The 14,135-nt window shown below is 31.1% G+C and overlaps 2 protein-coding genes across 2 annotated transcripts; one reads left to right on the forward strand and one right to left on the reverse strand.

Annotated features, from left to right (window-relative positions):
* The first annotated feature begins 257 nt into the window (after positions 1-257).
* On the forward strand, positions 258-2,278 carry LOC114172965 (ethylene-responsive transcription factor CRF2-like). Its single transcript, XM_028057135.1, has one exon. It carries the CDS (start codon positions 1,046-1,048, stop codon positions 2,015-2,017), a length of 972 nt encoding a protein of 323 aa, XP_027912936.1. The 5' UTR covers positions 258-1,045; the 3' UTR covers positions 2,018-2,278.
* A 9,302-nt stretch (positions 2,279-11,580) lies between these two features.
* On the reverse strand, positions 11,581-12,285 carry LOC114174036 (arabinogalactan protein 41-like). Its single transcript, XM_028058775.1, has 2 exons — positions 12,037-12,285; positions 11,581-11,904 (listed from the first exon to the last, which is right to left on the reverse strand). Exons 1-2 carry the CDS (start codon positions 12,164-12,166, stop codon positions 11,816-11,818), a joined length of 219 nt encoding a protein of 72 aa, XP_027914576.1. The 5' UTR covers positions 12,167-12,285; the 3' UTR covers positions 11,581-11,815.
* Between the last annotated feature and the right edge of the window lie 1,850 nt (positions 12,286-14,135).

Genomic DNA, 14,135 nt, shown 5'->3' on the forward strand with positions numbered 1-14,135 from the left:
ATAATAATAATAATAATAATTTTGTTAGTATTAACAACACGCGTGTTGAGAAATGAGAAATAATAAATGTGTAACGTTAACATTTTGTTGGTAAGGAAAGAAAGTTGATAAATGTTTTTAAAAAAGGTAGAGACATTAGGTGGTTTGTGTTTAAATGGAAATATTATATATATTTGAGTGAATTAGAGTGAATAGGTGTTGGAACCTATAAAATAGGGTTGGGTAGAGAAAGAAGAGTACTTAGAGACAGTTATCCTTGTATGGTGGTGGCAAGAGTGTTTGTTTGTTTGTTTACCTTTGCCAAAATCTCTGAGCCTCTTCTTCTCATTTCATTTCCTATCACCACTTTTTTTTTGGGTATCATCATTTCATCTCTGTGTAGTACACAACTTGCTGTGATTTTGCTGCAGGAATCAGGGTTCCGTTATTTTACTATTTCAAAACCATACAACACAAAGTACGCAACCACAGGAACTTGCTCTCGGCAGAGCAGTGCAGTGCATAGGTCGCAATTTCGGCAACGCAACACAGCGTTGCCAGCACCATCCCTTTATCTTTTCCGGAGAAGACATTGTTTAAGATTTAAAATGTAGCTTTATTTTTAATGTTTATGTTTTTTGTTTAGCCCCACAGAGTTCACAGGCTGAGGTCTGCTTCATATGCCTCCACTTTTTTCGTACCTTCTGTCCCCTTCCCTCAACTCCTTCACCCAACTTGTTCTGCACCACCCTCTTTCTTAATTTCACGCTCTGCTCTCTTTTTAACTTAACCCTTTTCTTCTTCAAATTACCACACTCCCCCCCTTCAATTACTCTCTCAACCATATCTATTCAATTCATAAATTCACCCTACATTTCTCACTCTTCTAAAAACGTGTCTTCTCTCCCTTCTACCTTTATTTATTCTCTTCTCCTCCCCCGTGTCCCAAAGGAATATCTCTCTCATCATCCCTTTTTCCCTTTCACTTTTCTCCACTTCTTCACTTCACACCTTCCTCCCTCCACCCTTGTTTTCCAACGTCAATGCTTTGTTACTCTTCCCTACCATGACTACGCCACCACCCACCAAGTACACTCACCACACCAAACTACTCACCCAAACACACCCACCAAAAAACCCATGTCCCAGACTAGTCAGAATAACCGTCACTGACACTGACGCCACCGACTCCTCCAGCGATGAAGAGCAAACCTTCCACTCTTCCAAACGCCAACGCCACAGGAGATTCATCAACGAGATTTCCATCGAGCCCTGTACCACCGAGAACAACAACGGCGACACCAACGGCGGCAACGGCGTCTTTTCTAAGAAGAGAGTTCGAAGAAGGAGTGTGGTGGGCAAAGGCAGGACTGCAGAGACTCCGCGCGTGTCCACCGGAAAGAAATTCCGCGGTGTGAGACAAAGGCCATGGGGAAAATGGGCTGCGGAGATACGAGACCCGTCGCGACGCGTAAGGTTATGGTTGGGTACCTACGACACTGCCGAGGAAGCCGCCTTAGTGTATGACAACGCGGCCATTAAGCTGCGTGGACCCGACGCGCTCACCAATTTCATAATGCCACCTGCTACGTGGCACAACAAAGACCAGACGCCGGTGTCCAACGCTTCTTCCTCTGCTGAGGACACCGTAACTCAGAACAAAAACCTGTTTTCTCCCACCTCCGTACTTCACTCTTGTTCTTTGTCTGAGGAAGCTGAATCCGTGGCCGGCAAAGACGATGAATCCTCATCCGTGTCAGAGAGTTCCAAGGCCAAAGCTGAGTCACCGTTTCCGGTTCCGATTCCCAATGAACTAAAATTTGACTTCCCAGACTTTTTGGCGGCGCCGGACGTGTACGGCGAGTTGGGTGGCGCTGCGGCGGCCGAGAGTGTTTTGTTCCCGGATGATGAGTGGTCTGGTTTGTTTCTCACTGCTTGTGAGGATTTCGGTTTGAAAAGTTGGCATACGGACAGAAATCATGACTTTTTCCAAGATATCGATGATTTATTTGTCTCCGATCCTCTTCTTGCTCTTTGAAATCATGAGTTCCTTATATAACACACAGATTCCCGTCCTTGTCTTGCCCCTCAAATCGGCAAATTTTGTACCGGCGGGTAATCATAGCAATGTAATCACTAATAGTTTTTTTTGTCACTTTTTTTCCTGTTATTCTCCTTGTCGCCCTTTCTAAAATTGTAACAGTGATGTAGTGACTGTGTTCCATCCTTCAAAGGTTGGAGCTTTTCAGTTTATAATACTAATTAATGAATTTAAATTGTTAGTTCTTTTATTTTTAAAGGGATTTTATTTTACTGTGAGAATTATTAAAATAACATGATATAAATCATTCGTTTCTCATTTATATTTTTCGTTTTATCTTTATTCACTTAACGTGTGGACAAAAGTAATTTAGAAATCATATTATAATTTAATTAAAATGTGTTTTTTTTTTCTGTGACAGCTTTAAACTATGTTTCAAAAGAAACGGACAAAATGAGTATTATTTTTTGGTTATTATTTTAGCATTTTGTTTGATGCTGTTTGATGGGTTTGTATTATGGGACTAATCCCCACGTGAGCCCCGACCACAAGATGCACAAATAATTTAATTTTAATTTTCCTTGGTACAAATAACATAACATCGGGCATCTCTATAAGTACCAAAAGTTTTTCCACTAAAAGAATTTTTTATAAATATTATTTTAATTTAAACTTTACAGACACTTCAAATTCAAGAAAATACTCTTTTACATAATTTTTTAAAATATCACATTTAAAATAATGTTCTTTATACGATGTATGTATAGATAAGGTTTACACAAAATATTAGATACCGTAACATCGGACATCTCTATATAAGTACCAAAAGTATCTCCACTGAAAGAATTTTTTTAAAATATAATTTTCAATAAAATATTATTTTAATTTAAACTTTTTAGACACTTCAAATTCAAGAAAATACTCTTTTATATAATTTTCTAAAATTTCACATTTAAAATAATGTTCTTTATACGATGTATATATAGATAAAGTTTACACAAAATATTAGATAAGTTAATGTATCGATCTCAAATAACACTTAAGTGATGATAATTCCATTATCGGTCTTATAATAAAATTTAATGTTATAATTATTGTTAATCAATATCTATAAGAGGTATTGTCAATATTTATAATTCCTAAGTATCATCAACATTTATTTGAGATATAATCCGTTTTAAAGTATATGTTTCGTCACTATCTTGTTTTTAAAAGATGTTTTTAATAATAAAAATTAAAAAAATATTTAAACTGTTTTAAACCTTAATTTTTAAATAAAGTCAAACTATTGGATACGGTAAAAATAGTTAATAACAAGGAAAATAAAAGTATATTAGTCTTATCCTAAAATATTTTTCAAGAGTATTAATCTTATTTATAAATATAACTTGTTGAAAAGTATTAAATAAGATTAAAAAATATTTACTTTACGCATTACTATATAGTGAAACCTATAATTAGTGACATTAAAAATACTAAACAAATTCGAAAAATACTAATCTTCTTGAAAATAACTATAAAAAGATCGAAACGTCTCAACACAATCTTATACATATTTATGTAATTAATAAAATAAAAATAGTTAATTAAAATTAATCGTTATGACTAAACAACTAATAAACCAAATGAAATGTGTTCTTTCCCGATGCCCATTTAGATAAAAATCCAATAGAAATAACATAAACAAATAACAATCCAATATTTTTATAATATAATACTATTATTTATCTTATGATACGATTTTTTTAATTGATATCCACATACAATAACTTAAACACGTCAAAGTATTTTTGAAGATACTTCAAATTTCAAATAAGACATCCAAGATTAGATTTACAAGTGACCGTAAATTGATTAAATTGATTAGTAAAAATTATAGATACTTCCATATTTTAAACAAGGCATTTAAGATTGAGAAGTGATCGCAAACAGAAGAGTAAAAATTATCTCAATATTAAAAAAATATATGTTGCACTTATTAAAATTTTCTTTAATAATTTTTTAAAATGTTCTAAAAGGAAGTGAACATTTCCTAGATTAAAACTAGAGTCTAAGGGTTGATGTAATATATAAGGATTGAAGTTTTACGATCACACAAATTTAATAATACGTTCACGAAAAAAATTAAATTGGACAATTATGTTTGTTGAATAAATAACTTAATTAACTAATATATTTGTTATTTAATATAAACAAGGTAATTATATATATATATATATATATATATATATATATATATTTAATTTAAATCATTCCATCTTATTGTTGTGGTGCTCGCTTGGACTCTAACTTTCATTCTTTCCGATTGCAATTCGAATTAAGGTTGATTTTTTCATCACTTTTGTCTAAAGGTTGTATTTTTTTTTTCACTGAATTTTGTTTGTATTCAAATGTCGATTGTTCAGGTTTGAGAAGTTAGTTACAAAATTATAGTTGCGAAAAATTTGGATTGAAAAACTTTAAACTGGTCACAAATTCTAAGGTATATATATTTTTTGTAGTATTTTTTTATCAAGTTTTTCATACTTTATAGCTTTACTTGAGATCTCTCAAAGTACTTAGAAAATTTTGACAATTTCTATAGTACATTCTTGAATTGTATATTATTTTTTTATAGTTTCAGTGGAGGAAAATATTGACGCAGGATTAAAAAAAAATCACAAATTGATGTTTGTTACATTTGTAACATATGATTATTGATGTCTCTTCAAAGATAATAAGCGTGAATTTATCGTCTCCCACTATGACATCGGGCTTTCAAGAGGTGTCAAAAGTCTAAAATAATATACGTTATAAGTTTTTTTTTTTTTTGTGTTAAATGTATAAAGAAACATAAAACAACAATGTTTTAATATTACATAGAGTTTTAATATATTCTCTTTGGTATGTTTTAAGCATGAAAAACATGCCTGCTACTTTTATATTTAGATGTAACCATGTTATCATATAATAGAAAATATTTGATTTTATGATCATTCAGAATTATTGTATCAAAACTAATATAGAAATAAATAAAAAGTTATAAGTAAATTTCGATAGGAATTGAAGATATAAAAATATTAAAAGCAGAAGGGGTGATATTTACGTGAAAGCTTATTAAAATTGTTATATTCTTCAGCGGATGTACGTTCAGTCCACTTCTGTATATTACTTGAGAATTTATAAGGAAAATGTTGTCCTGTTTAAGGAATTTGATGTTCAATATTTTTAATTTTAATATTTTTGGTTTAAAAAATGGTGTGTATTTGGTTTAATGGGACTAAGTTGACTCGGTAAGGTTTTGTGTAAAGATTCTTATTATCGTTATGATATCGGATGACATGATACCCTCAAGAATTAACAATAATAAAATTCAAATAATTCTAATAATATCTTAAGTAGTGAACAATAATTTTATATTAATATTATAAAATCAACTTTTATAAGATAAGGTTTAGAATAAATCCATTTTATCTCTTACGTTATATCTAACACAAATAATTTTATATTAATATTATAAAATCAACTTTTTTCCCTTCTCCTACCACCCACTCAAAGCTTTTATCGAACCAAAGTCCTTGCATCGTGTTATCACATACCTTGTGAATGTCGATCCACCACCTTGAGACAGATCTTAACGTGATGGGATCATTCAAGTTCCTCCATAATCCATACTTAGACTCCAGGACCTGTTTCCAAAGACCGTTATCCTCCGTTCCTAACCTCCATTTCCATTTTGCTAAGAGTGCAACATTAAATTTTCGAATGTCTCTTAAGCCCAGGCCCCCTTCCTCCTTTGACTTGCAGATATTTTCCCATTTAATCCACGCTATTTTTCTATCATCCGAACCCCATCCCCAGAGAAAGTTCCTTTGAATTTTTAAGAGTTTATTGATCACACATGTAGGCAATTTATAGAAAGATAGGTAGTATAGTGGCAATGCAGATAAAACTGATTTGATTAAGCATACCCTGCCAGCCATACTAATGAGTTTGCCCTTCCAATTAGATAATCGAGTTTTAACCTTCTCGATCATAGGTTGCCAAAATTGTTTGAGTCTTGGATTCCCCCCGATTAACATTCCAAGGTACATAAACGGGATTTTCATATGTTTGCAATTTAGTGTTTTCGAAAATATTTTTAACATAGATGCGTCCATGCCCGTCCCTCCTACTTTAGTTTTGGAAAAATTAACCCTTAGCCTAGACGCCAACTCGAAGGTCCTTAATACAGCTTTTAATGTCCTTGCATTTTGAGCTTTTGTTTCACACAAGAATAGTGTATCATCTGCAAACTGTAATAGCCCCACATTAGTTCCATTAGAACCCACTTTTATCCCGCTGTATAATTCTTTCTTAACAGCTTGTCTTACTAGCCCTGTTAAACCCTCTGCTACAATAAGGAATAAGAATGGAGCCATAGGGTCTCCTTGCCTAAGACCTCTCTTAGGAACAAACTCCTTAGTAGGGCTCCCATTTATCAGAACTGACACTGATGAGGAAGTCAGACACTCTCTAATCCAACCAACCCACCTATCACAAAAACCTAGTCTGTTCAACATACAGTATAGAAAATCCCAATTAACAGAGTCATACACTTTTTCATAGTCGACCTTCACTATTGCCAACCCCTTTTTTTTATGCCTACATTCCTCCACTACCTCATTGGCTACCAATATGCTATCCATAAGTCCTCTACCTTTAATAAATGCATATTGAGAGCTGTCTATAACCTTAGGCAACACGTTCTTAATCCTGTTTGCTAGGATCTTAGAGATTATCTTGTACACACAATCCACTAGTGAGATTGGTCTATAATCATCCAGCCCAAGAGGGGTTTGTTTTTTTGGTATTAATGCTATGAAAGACGCATTGCAACCTTTTGGAATTTTCCCTTCTCTCCAGAACCATCTCATCGCTTGATTGAAATCATCCTTCAATGTATCCCAGTTGTACTTTAGAAACATAAAGTTAAAACCATCTGGCCCAGGACTTTTAGTCTCTCCACATTGATTTATCGTCTCCTCTATTTTCCTATCTCCTATCTCCTTCGTTAGTGCCTTGTTATCTTCCTGAGATATGGTTTGAAACTCAATGTTTTGGAGGTTAATGCAAAACAATTTAGGTGTTGAAAATCTTTCCTCGAAGTCTTGCCTTACCTCCTCTCTTACCTTCGCTGGGTCCTCACACCATGTCCCATTCAGTTCTCTTATAAAATATGAAAATGATCTATGTCAACTGCGCTTGAACTTACTGACTTAAATTTTGAACAAAAATTAAAACAATCACGCAATATATTATTGTATATAGGAGTTAAATAGATCATATAACAAATTTAAAATAACAACATGTAAATCAATCGGTAAAAGATTGTTCACAAAGCTGTTAAAAATGTAAATATAAGTAGAAAACCACGAATAAAATAGGAAGTTATAAAAAAAATTGTGAAGGATGATATATGAATACTGTTATAAATTCATTGTGAGAAAACTGTGAATTGAGGGTGTGTTTAGTTTAGCGTTGGAGAATTAATTTCAGCTTAATCAAGTTTCCAATGCAGGAGGAAGAATTAATTGTTTCTCATTTATGGTGAATTTTTTATCTTTTAATATTTTGAAAACTAAACATGTACTAATTTTGCGTTAGAACATCAATTCTAACCAATTCTATATCAATTTGACGTCGAACCAAACATGCCCCGGATCGGTACCGGTTTGTGACTTAGTAGAATGCGTATCTTCCTTTAACATGTGCAACGTTTTGTTTGTAGAGAAAGCAATTAAGAGAAAAGGGGAAGACTTTTGGCCCCCCTCAAAAGCCAAAACGCAAGTTCGTTTTGTGTTTCAGCCAAACTTGAGGTTGTTCCGAAATTCCAAATAAAAGCAAAAGAAAAAACCAGATTTGTGATTGAAGGCAACATGAAAATGCGTTTTGGCCTTTGGATTTGAACTCGATATCTGACAGAAGCAGAGAGGAGCAAGTGGCACAACACTTGTATACTTTTCATGGCACTAAAGCAGATATTCGTAGCCATTGCATTTGGACCACCATATTACTTCCTCGCCATTTTCATGCTTTTACCCTTCTTATACACACCCAAAAGTTTTTTTTTTTTTATTACAGATTAAACCTTAAAACATTTATCTAATTATTTATTGTTTTACGTTGGTAGTTACATAAATGTCTCTGGTTGAAATATTTGGCATTTATGAAGAAACGCGTCTCCTCTCAGTGTTATTCCACTAAACTACATACATATTTCCACAGTTTGCTTTTATCTTTTATCAGTAACTTTAATGTTTCGCGTTGAACAGCATTTATGAGAAACGCATTCGGCATTATTGCTTTTCCATAAACCGTATTATATGATGCATTAAATTTTATGCAGTATCAGTAGCAGAAACTCATTATAGTTTGAAATAAGATTCGATTCTTATACAGGTTAATATTAATAATAATAACATATGAAAAGGATTGCATGTGTTATATATGTTGCGGTTGTTAACAGGAAAACCCAGAAGTTAAAGGTTTCAAAGTGACAAACATGTTCTTCGTAGTGTTGAAGGAACGTCTCTTTCTCGGTGGTGTTCCAGAGACATGTTTATTTATTAGTATAAGGTATGATGAATGGACATAGGAGGAGGTTTGAGAAAGAACATCATGTGCAAAGTTATGATATTATTTAATGAGAGCATGGAAATGATTTATAAGCATAGATTGTGGTGTGATAAAGGCCTGTAACATGGCCTGCAAGATTTGTCTTATATACAACTGGGATTTTTGAATCTCACCAAGCCCACTTGCTGCTTATTCTACCCTACTCACACTCTCAATCAGATTTGGACCCCCACCCTGCATATCCTCTATATATTTTCTTTGTTTTCCATTTTTATCATTATTATTATCACTATCTTCATAATATATCCACAAATTATGACTACAACAATGATGAATTATTAATTTGGTATTGAGTATTATCATTTTTGGCATCCAAAAAATTTTTAGTATCTTAGACTTCAATCTCTTTTCTTTTCTATAAATACAATTATTTTTTTAATTATCAAACTACTATTAAAATTGAGTTATATATCATCCGATAAAAAAAATATTGGTTTAATTATTCTTTTGATATTTGATTTTGTTTAGTCTTTTAATTATTTTTAGTCTCAATTTGATATTTCTGTCAAATTTTATGAAGAATCAGAAACTAAAATTACATTAATTATAAAAAAAACAAATCATTCTTATTAATAATTTTTAATTTTAATTAAAAATCACTAATCTATTCTAGAACATTTAACAAAAATGATAAAATTACTCAATTTTTTGAAATAAAAATAAATTAAAGTATGAACTCAACATTTTTTTATGAAGACAAAAATAAAGAAGTTATATCAAAATAATTTTTCTTTTGTATTTGAGAAAGGCAGAAAAGATAAGGTGGAAGAGGCGAGAGAGGTTAAGGGATAAGTTCCTGTATGGAAAGAAACAGAAGAACCATAAAATGCCAAAAGCGCTTCCCCGTGATGACTCAGCATTCAGAATCAGAAAAATACAGCGTATCTTCCATGTTATTCTGCGGCCCCTACACTCTCAATCGCAGCCCTACACGTAATCAATCCAACGGCTTTGACCTCGTTTTGTGCAAGTGTACGTGCATCAGGGGATCATTTGGTCCCAACGTCCCATGGTCCCCGCATCACACGTCTCGTCAACCTCAATAACTGTTATTTCCTCCACCACGTGATTCTCAGCTTAACCTAAGTACTACTTAACTTATTAATATTTCTCTATTCAATACTTACTTAAACTGTAAATTAAAATTATAAATGGATTCCAAATTTCCTTCAGATATATTAAAATTAATAACATATTTTAATTCTTTTTACCTAATCTATTGAGTATCTTCAAATGAACTCTTAACTATAACATTTATAAGATAAAACAATTATATAATTCTTTTCTATTTTTGTTTTATTGTGTCCTTTTGTATCCAAAATACGACACCATATTTTGTATATAGTTTATGACACGCTTTTTTTTTTAGGCGTTTTCTTTTTTAAAAACAGATAAGAGTTTAAAGCTTAGATAGAAATATATTTTCCACACCATAAGTTGTTATTGTTAATATTTTTCCTCTAAGTAGTATTATTTTTACGCACATTTTTTTATAACTCGTCTTTTTGGATGTGTTTTTCATCACACTACTCATAATGCATGACTCTTAATTCTCATTTGTTCATCTCCTAATTTTAAAACCTCGTTCTTTTGAGCATGTTCTGTTATTGATGAAAACATGTTTTATTTAAATAAAGTATTATACCAACTAATGTACTAGTAAAAACTTTTAATTATTTTCATTTTCAAAATCTTAGTCGAGTAAAGTTTTTATTAGTCACGTCTTCGTATTATTCACATAAGGAAATACTAAGATGTTTCTACAAAGCCATACCAACTTCTGGGCCACCCAGTTTTGGGTTTTTATCATTATTTTTCTTTTATTTGGGCCCATTCAATTTTTGACGCGTCATTTCGACTACAACGCCGCAAACGATGGACCTTTGAGCTCTAATTAGAGGACCAGAGACTGGGCTTTTTTATATAACAGGCCCAACTGTATTTTTGATTAATTTAAATTTTGTATTTTGTTATAGTAAATTAATTTATTTTATCAACTGATTAAAAAATCATTTTAAGCGTATTTCAAATAATTAGCTCATGAGAATTGTCTAAATCTTTGTAAACTTTACTTACATAAATCAAACTCAATACCCTTTAGGTCTTCGCATGAGTATACATGCAACGGAGAAAATTGAAATACAGAAAACCAATAAACTACTTTGATATAGATGCAACCGAGAAAATTGAAAAGAAAAAAAGAAGTGTTTTAAATCAATAAAAAGAGTTTTCTTTTGTATATGGATAAATTGATATTATTACATTTTAATCCCTTGTTTTGTTTTTGTCTTCTCCAAAAGTGACAAACCACTTTGATATTCGTGAAATCAACATCGTTTTAAAATGTTGATGACATTGATTATTGACACGATGGAGTCAAAACGAGTCTTTCACTAGATACTGAATATTTTGCCTCTAAACTTTCTTCGAAACATTGTAGAAAATTTTTGGTTCTGTATAACATTCTATTAGAAGTTTTAGTTCACTAACATTGACTCATGACGTAATAGTCACATAATCAGTTCAGTAACTTGTAACGTGTTTAAATATTATACTAGACACTCAAATATTTGTTTTCATTTTAAACTGCACTTTTAATCCTTTTTCAACTTACATGATTCGATAACAATTTGGATTTTAAAAGATATGAACTTTGTGTTATGGAACAGGTCAAAGCACTCCAAGTATTCCCTATTAATTTTATTTTTTTGCTGATAAAGAAAATCCTAAATTTGGATTTACTAATTTCAATTATATGTCAATTAGGTTCGACGAACTTCTAGAAATATTTATGTTTATACTTTTTCTGGCAATTACAATGGTTAAAAAGAAGAATTAGCATAAACTCTTCGAGATTGATTGTGTTACTAGTTGATAAATTTGAACAAAAGGCCCGAAGCAAGTAAATCAAATATGACCTAATATCTCTGAACAATGGCATCACTAAATAAACAGAATATAACACTGAGTAGCAGCAACAAGAAGCTGGTAAGCAAACACAAACAGAAAACCCAAAAAAGAAGGTTGAATCGGTGTAGGGGAATTTTTCCCTGTCCATTAATCAAATCCTAATGTCAATGCTAATAACTGTATTATCGATAATAAATATAACACATTCCTTCATTTGAATTGAAACATTCAGAGGATGGAAGAGGAGTGGATGAGATAAGTAAGCGCCAAAGCCAACATCATCAACACATACGCAATCCCTTGATCTATCGACGTCCCTGAACAATGTACGTCAGAACACACAAACAAATGATTGCGAGTAGAGGAAGCACGTTTTCAGATCCAGTGAAAAAAAAAAAGCATTGCTTGTTGAATTTAGGAATCAGATCTGAAAAAAATAAAGTAGTTACCGTCGCTGGTGGGAGGAGGTGCCGGAGGCAGGGATTGAGCATTGGCGGAGAGAGGAATGTAAAGAGTGAAGATGAGAGAGAGAAACAGAGTAAATAACCCGAAACCCAAGGAAAACCTAAAAGAGGCCATGTTTACGGTTTTGGCGCAGACTCAGACTGTTTCTCTCTCTCAAAGTTTGCAAAGTGCAGTGATGAGATGAGAGGAGAAAGAGAAGGAAGAAACTGCAGAGAGATTTTAACAGGCTAAGGCCGTTGCGATGCGAAGGAGAGGCAGATATAAAAACGAATAGAGGGAACCGGTGAAGCCGGTATGCAGTGCAGTGGTGGGACCCAGGCGCATGTTATGAGCTTGGTGAGGCCATGTGATTGCCCTTTTCGGTTTGGATTCCAACCAGCCACAACGCTGACACTCTGTGACCTTTTGGCGCCATATGCTTTTTCTAACTTTCCTTTTCAAATTATATTTTTAGAATCTTATGTGTGTTTTGAGTTTCTCGATCATTTTATTAATGTAATAAATTAAAAATTATATCTAATTAAAGAAAAAGTAAAAATGTTAAATTATTTTTAATTGAAGTAATTTAAAATTATAAAATTATATTTAGATGAGTTAATTTTTTTAAAAAAATATTAAATAAATAAATAGGAAAAAAATAATTATTTAAATAAAAATATAATACATTTACATATTGAAATTTATTTTGAAATATAGTTTAAAGATTTGGAATATTGAAGTGATTAATTAAACGACAAATGAATAAATAAAAATAAAAACGAGTTAAGGATAAAATATTTTTTATCATTAATCATTTTTAAATCTGTGAGAATAGATGAGAAAATCATATAATATTTTTTTTCATCACTATTAAATATTAGAAAGAAAATACACTTCTCACTCTCAAATCATGTTTTTTTTATTTTCTAAGTAAATCTTTACAATGGCTTAAGTGTTATTAATTTGTTATATGAATAGACTATCACTTTATTTTATAATTTAATGATTTTTATTGACTGTTATTTACCATAATTATTTTATCTTTGTGTTACGAAATACTAACGTCAGATAACTTAATATTTCTTTTGACTATTTTAGCATATAATTAATATTTAATTTAAATACAGAGAAAACTAACACATCTATAATTTTGGAAGACCGAGTAATATAGAGTGTCATGTTTAGAAAACACTCCCGGTTTAATGCCAAATAGCCCTAAACAAAAGTTGGGTGTGAGAAATACAATATGAAGATGTAAAAATATTATATAAAAATTTATAGAGATGAAAATAGTAAAAAGTATAAAGAAATATTGAGAATTATTTGTTAGGCCATCGAACTATTAAATAAAAAATAAAAGAAAAAATAACTAAATTTATCAAATAGTACGTAGACTCATATATTAGTTGGATAAAAGAAATTCTGTGATTTTTCCATTCCTTGGTTAATGAAACATTTGTTCTAAAAAAACTAAAATTTATATCATGATGGTCTACCTTATAATTTCGTCCATGGTGTTTTTGATCATTATTCAGCATATATACAATAATTATGATGACGCGAAAATTTAAAGCATTAAACGCTTTGCAAGTAAATACTTTATGGAAGAGTGTATTGTGGTATTTAATTTAACCTTCTATGTATGATTCTTTGGAGAAAAAGGTATGATATATTAAAGATCAATGTAAAACTGTGTATTATTTCAGAAACAAAAGAAAATGATTTACCTTTTAATATGTATGAATAACTTTAGACTTTTTTATTTTTTGAGGAAATCGAGCAATATTACGTAATAGTTAGTTTTTTTTTTCTGTGAAATTTTATAATTTCTATTTTTTAGTTGAATAGTTAGTATCTTTTAGACACAATGCATACTATAAATGTGATTTTTTCATACAACTAAAAAATTAATTAATAGGATATATATACTAGTGAAAATATATACTGTGTGTTTACTTTTTTTAGATATAAAAAATAAAATAAAAATATATTAATAATTATTATAAAAATAAATATAAATAATTTTTATTTATTTTATAGTAGTTTTATAATAAAAAATTAGTTAAGTTTAAAAAAACAGCCAAATTAAAAAAAATGGTTAAAA

Source organism: Vigna unguiculata, chromosome 2 (genome assembly GCF_004118075.2).
Source record: "Vigna unguiculata cultivar IT97K-499-35 chromosome 2, ASM411807v1, whole genome shotgun sequence".
NCBI lineage: Eukaryota > Viridiplantae > Streptophyta > Magnoliopsida > Fabales > Fabaceae > Vigna > Vigna unguiculata.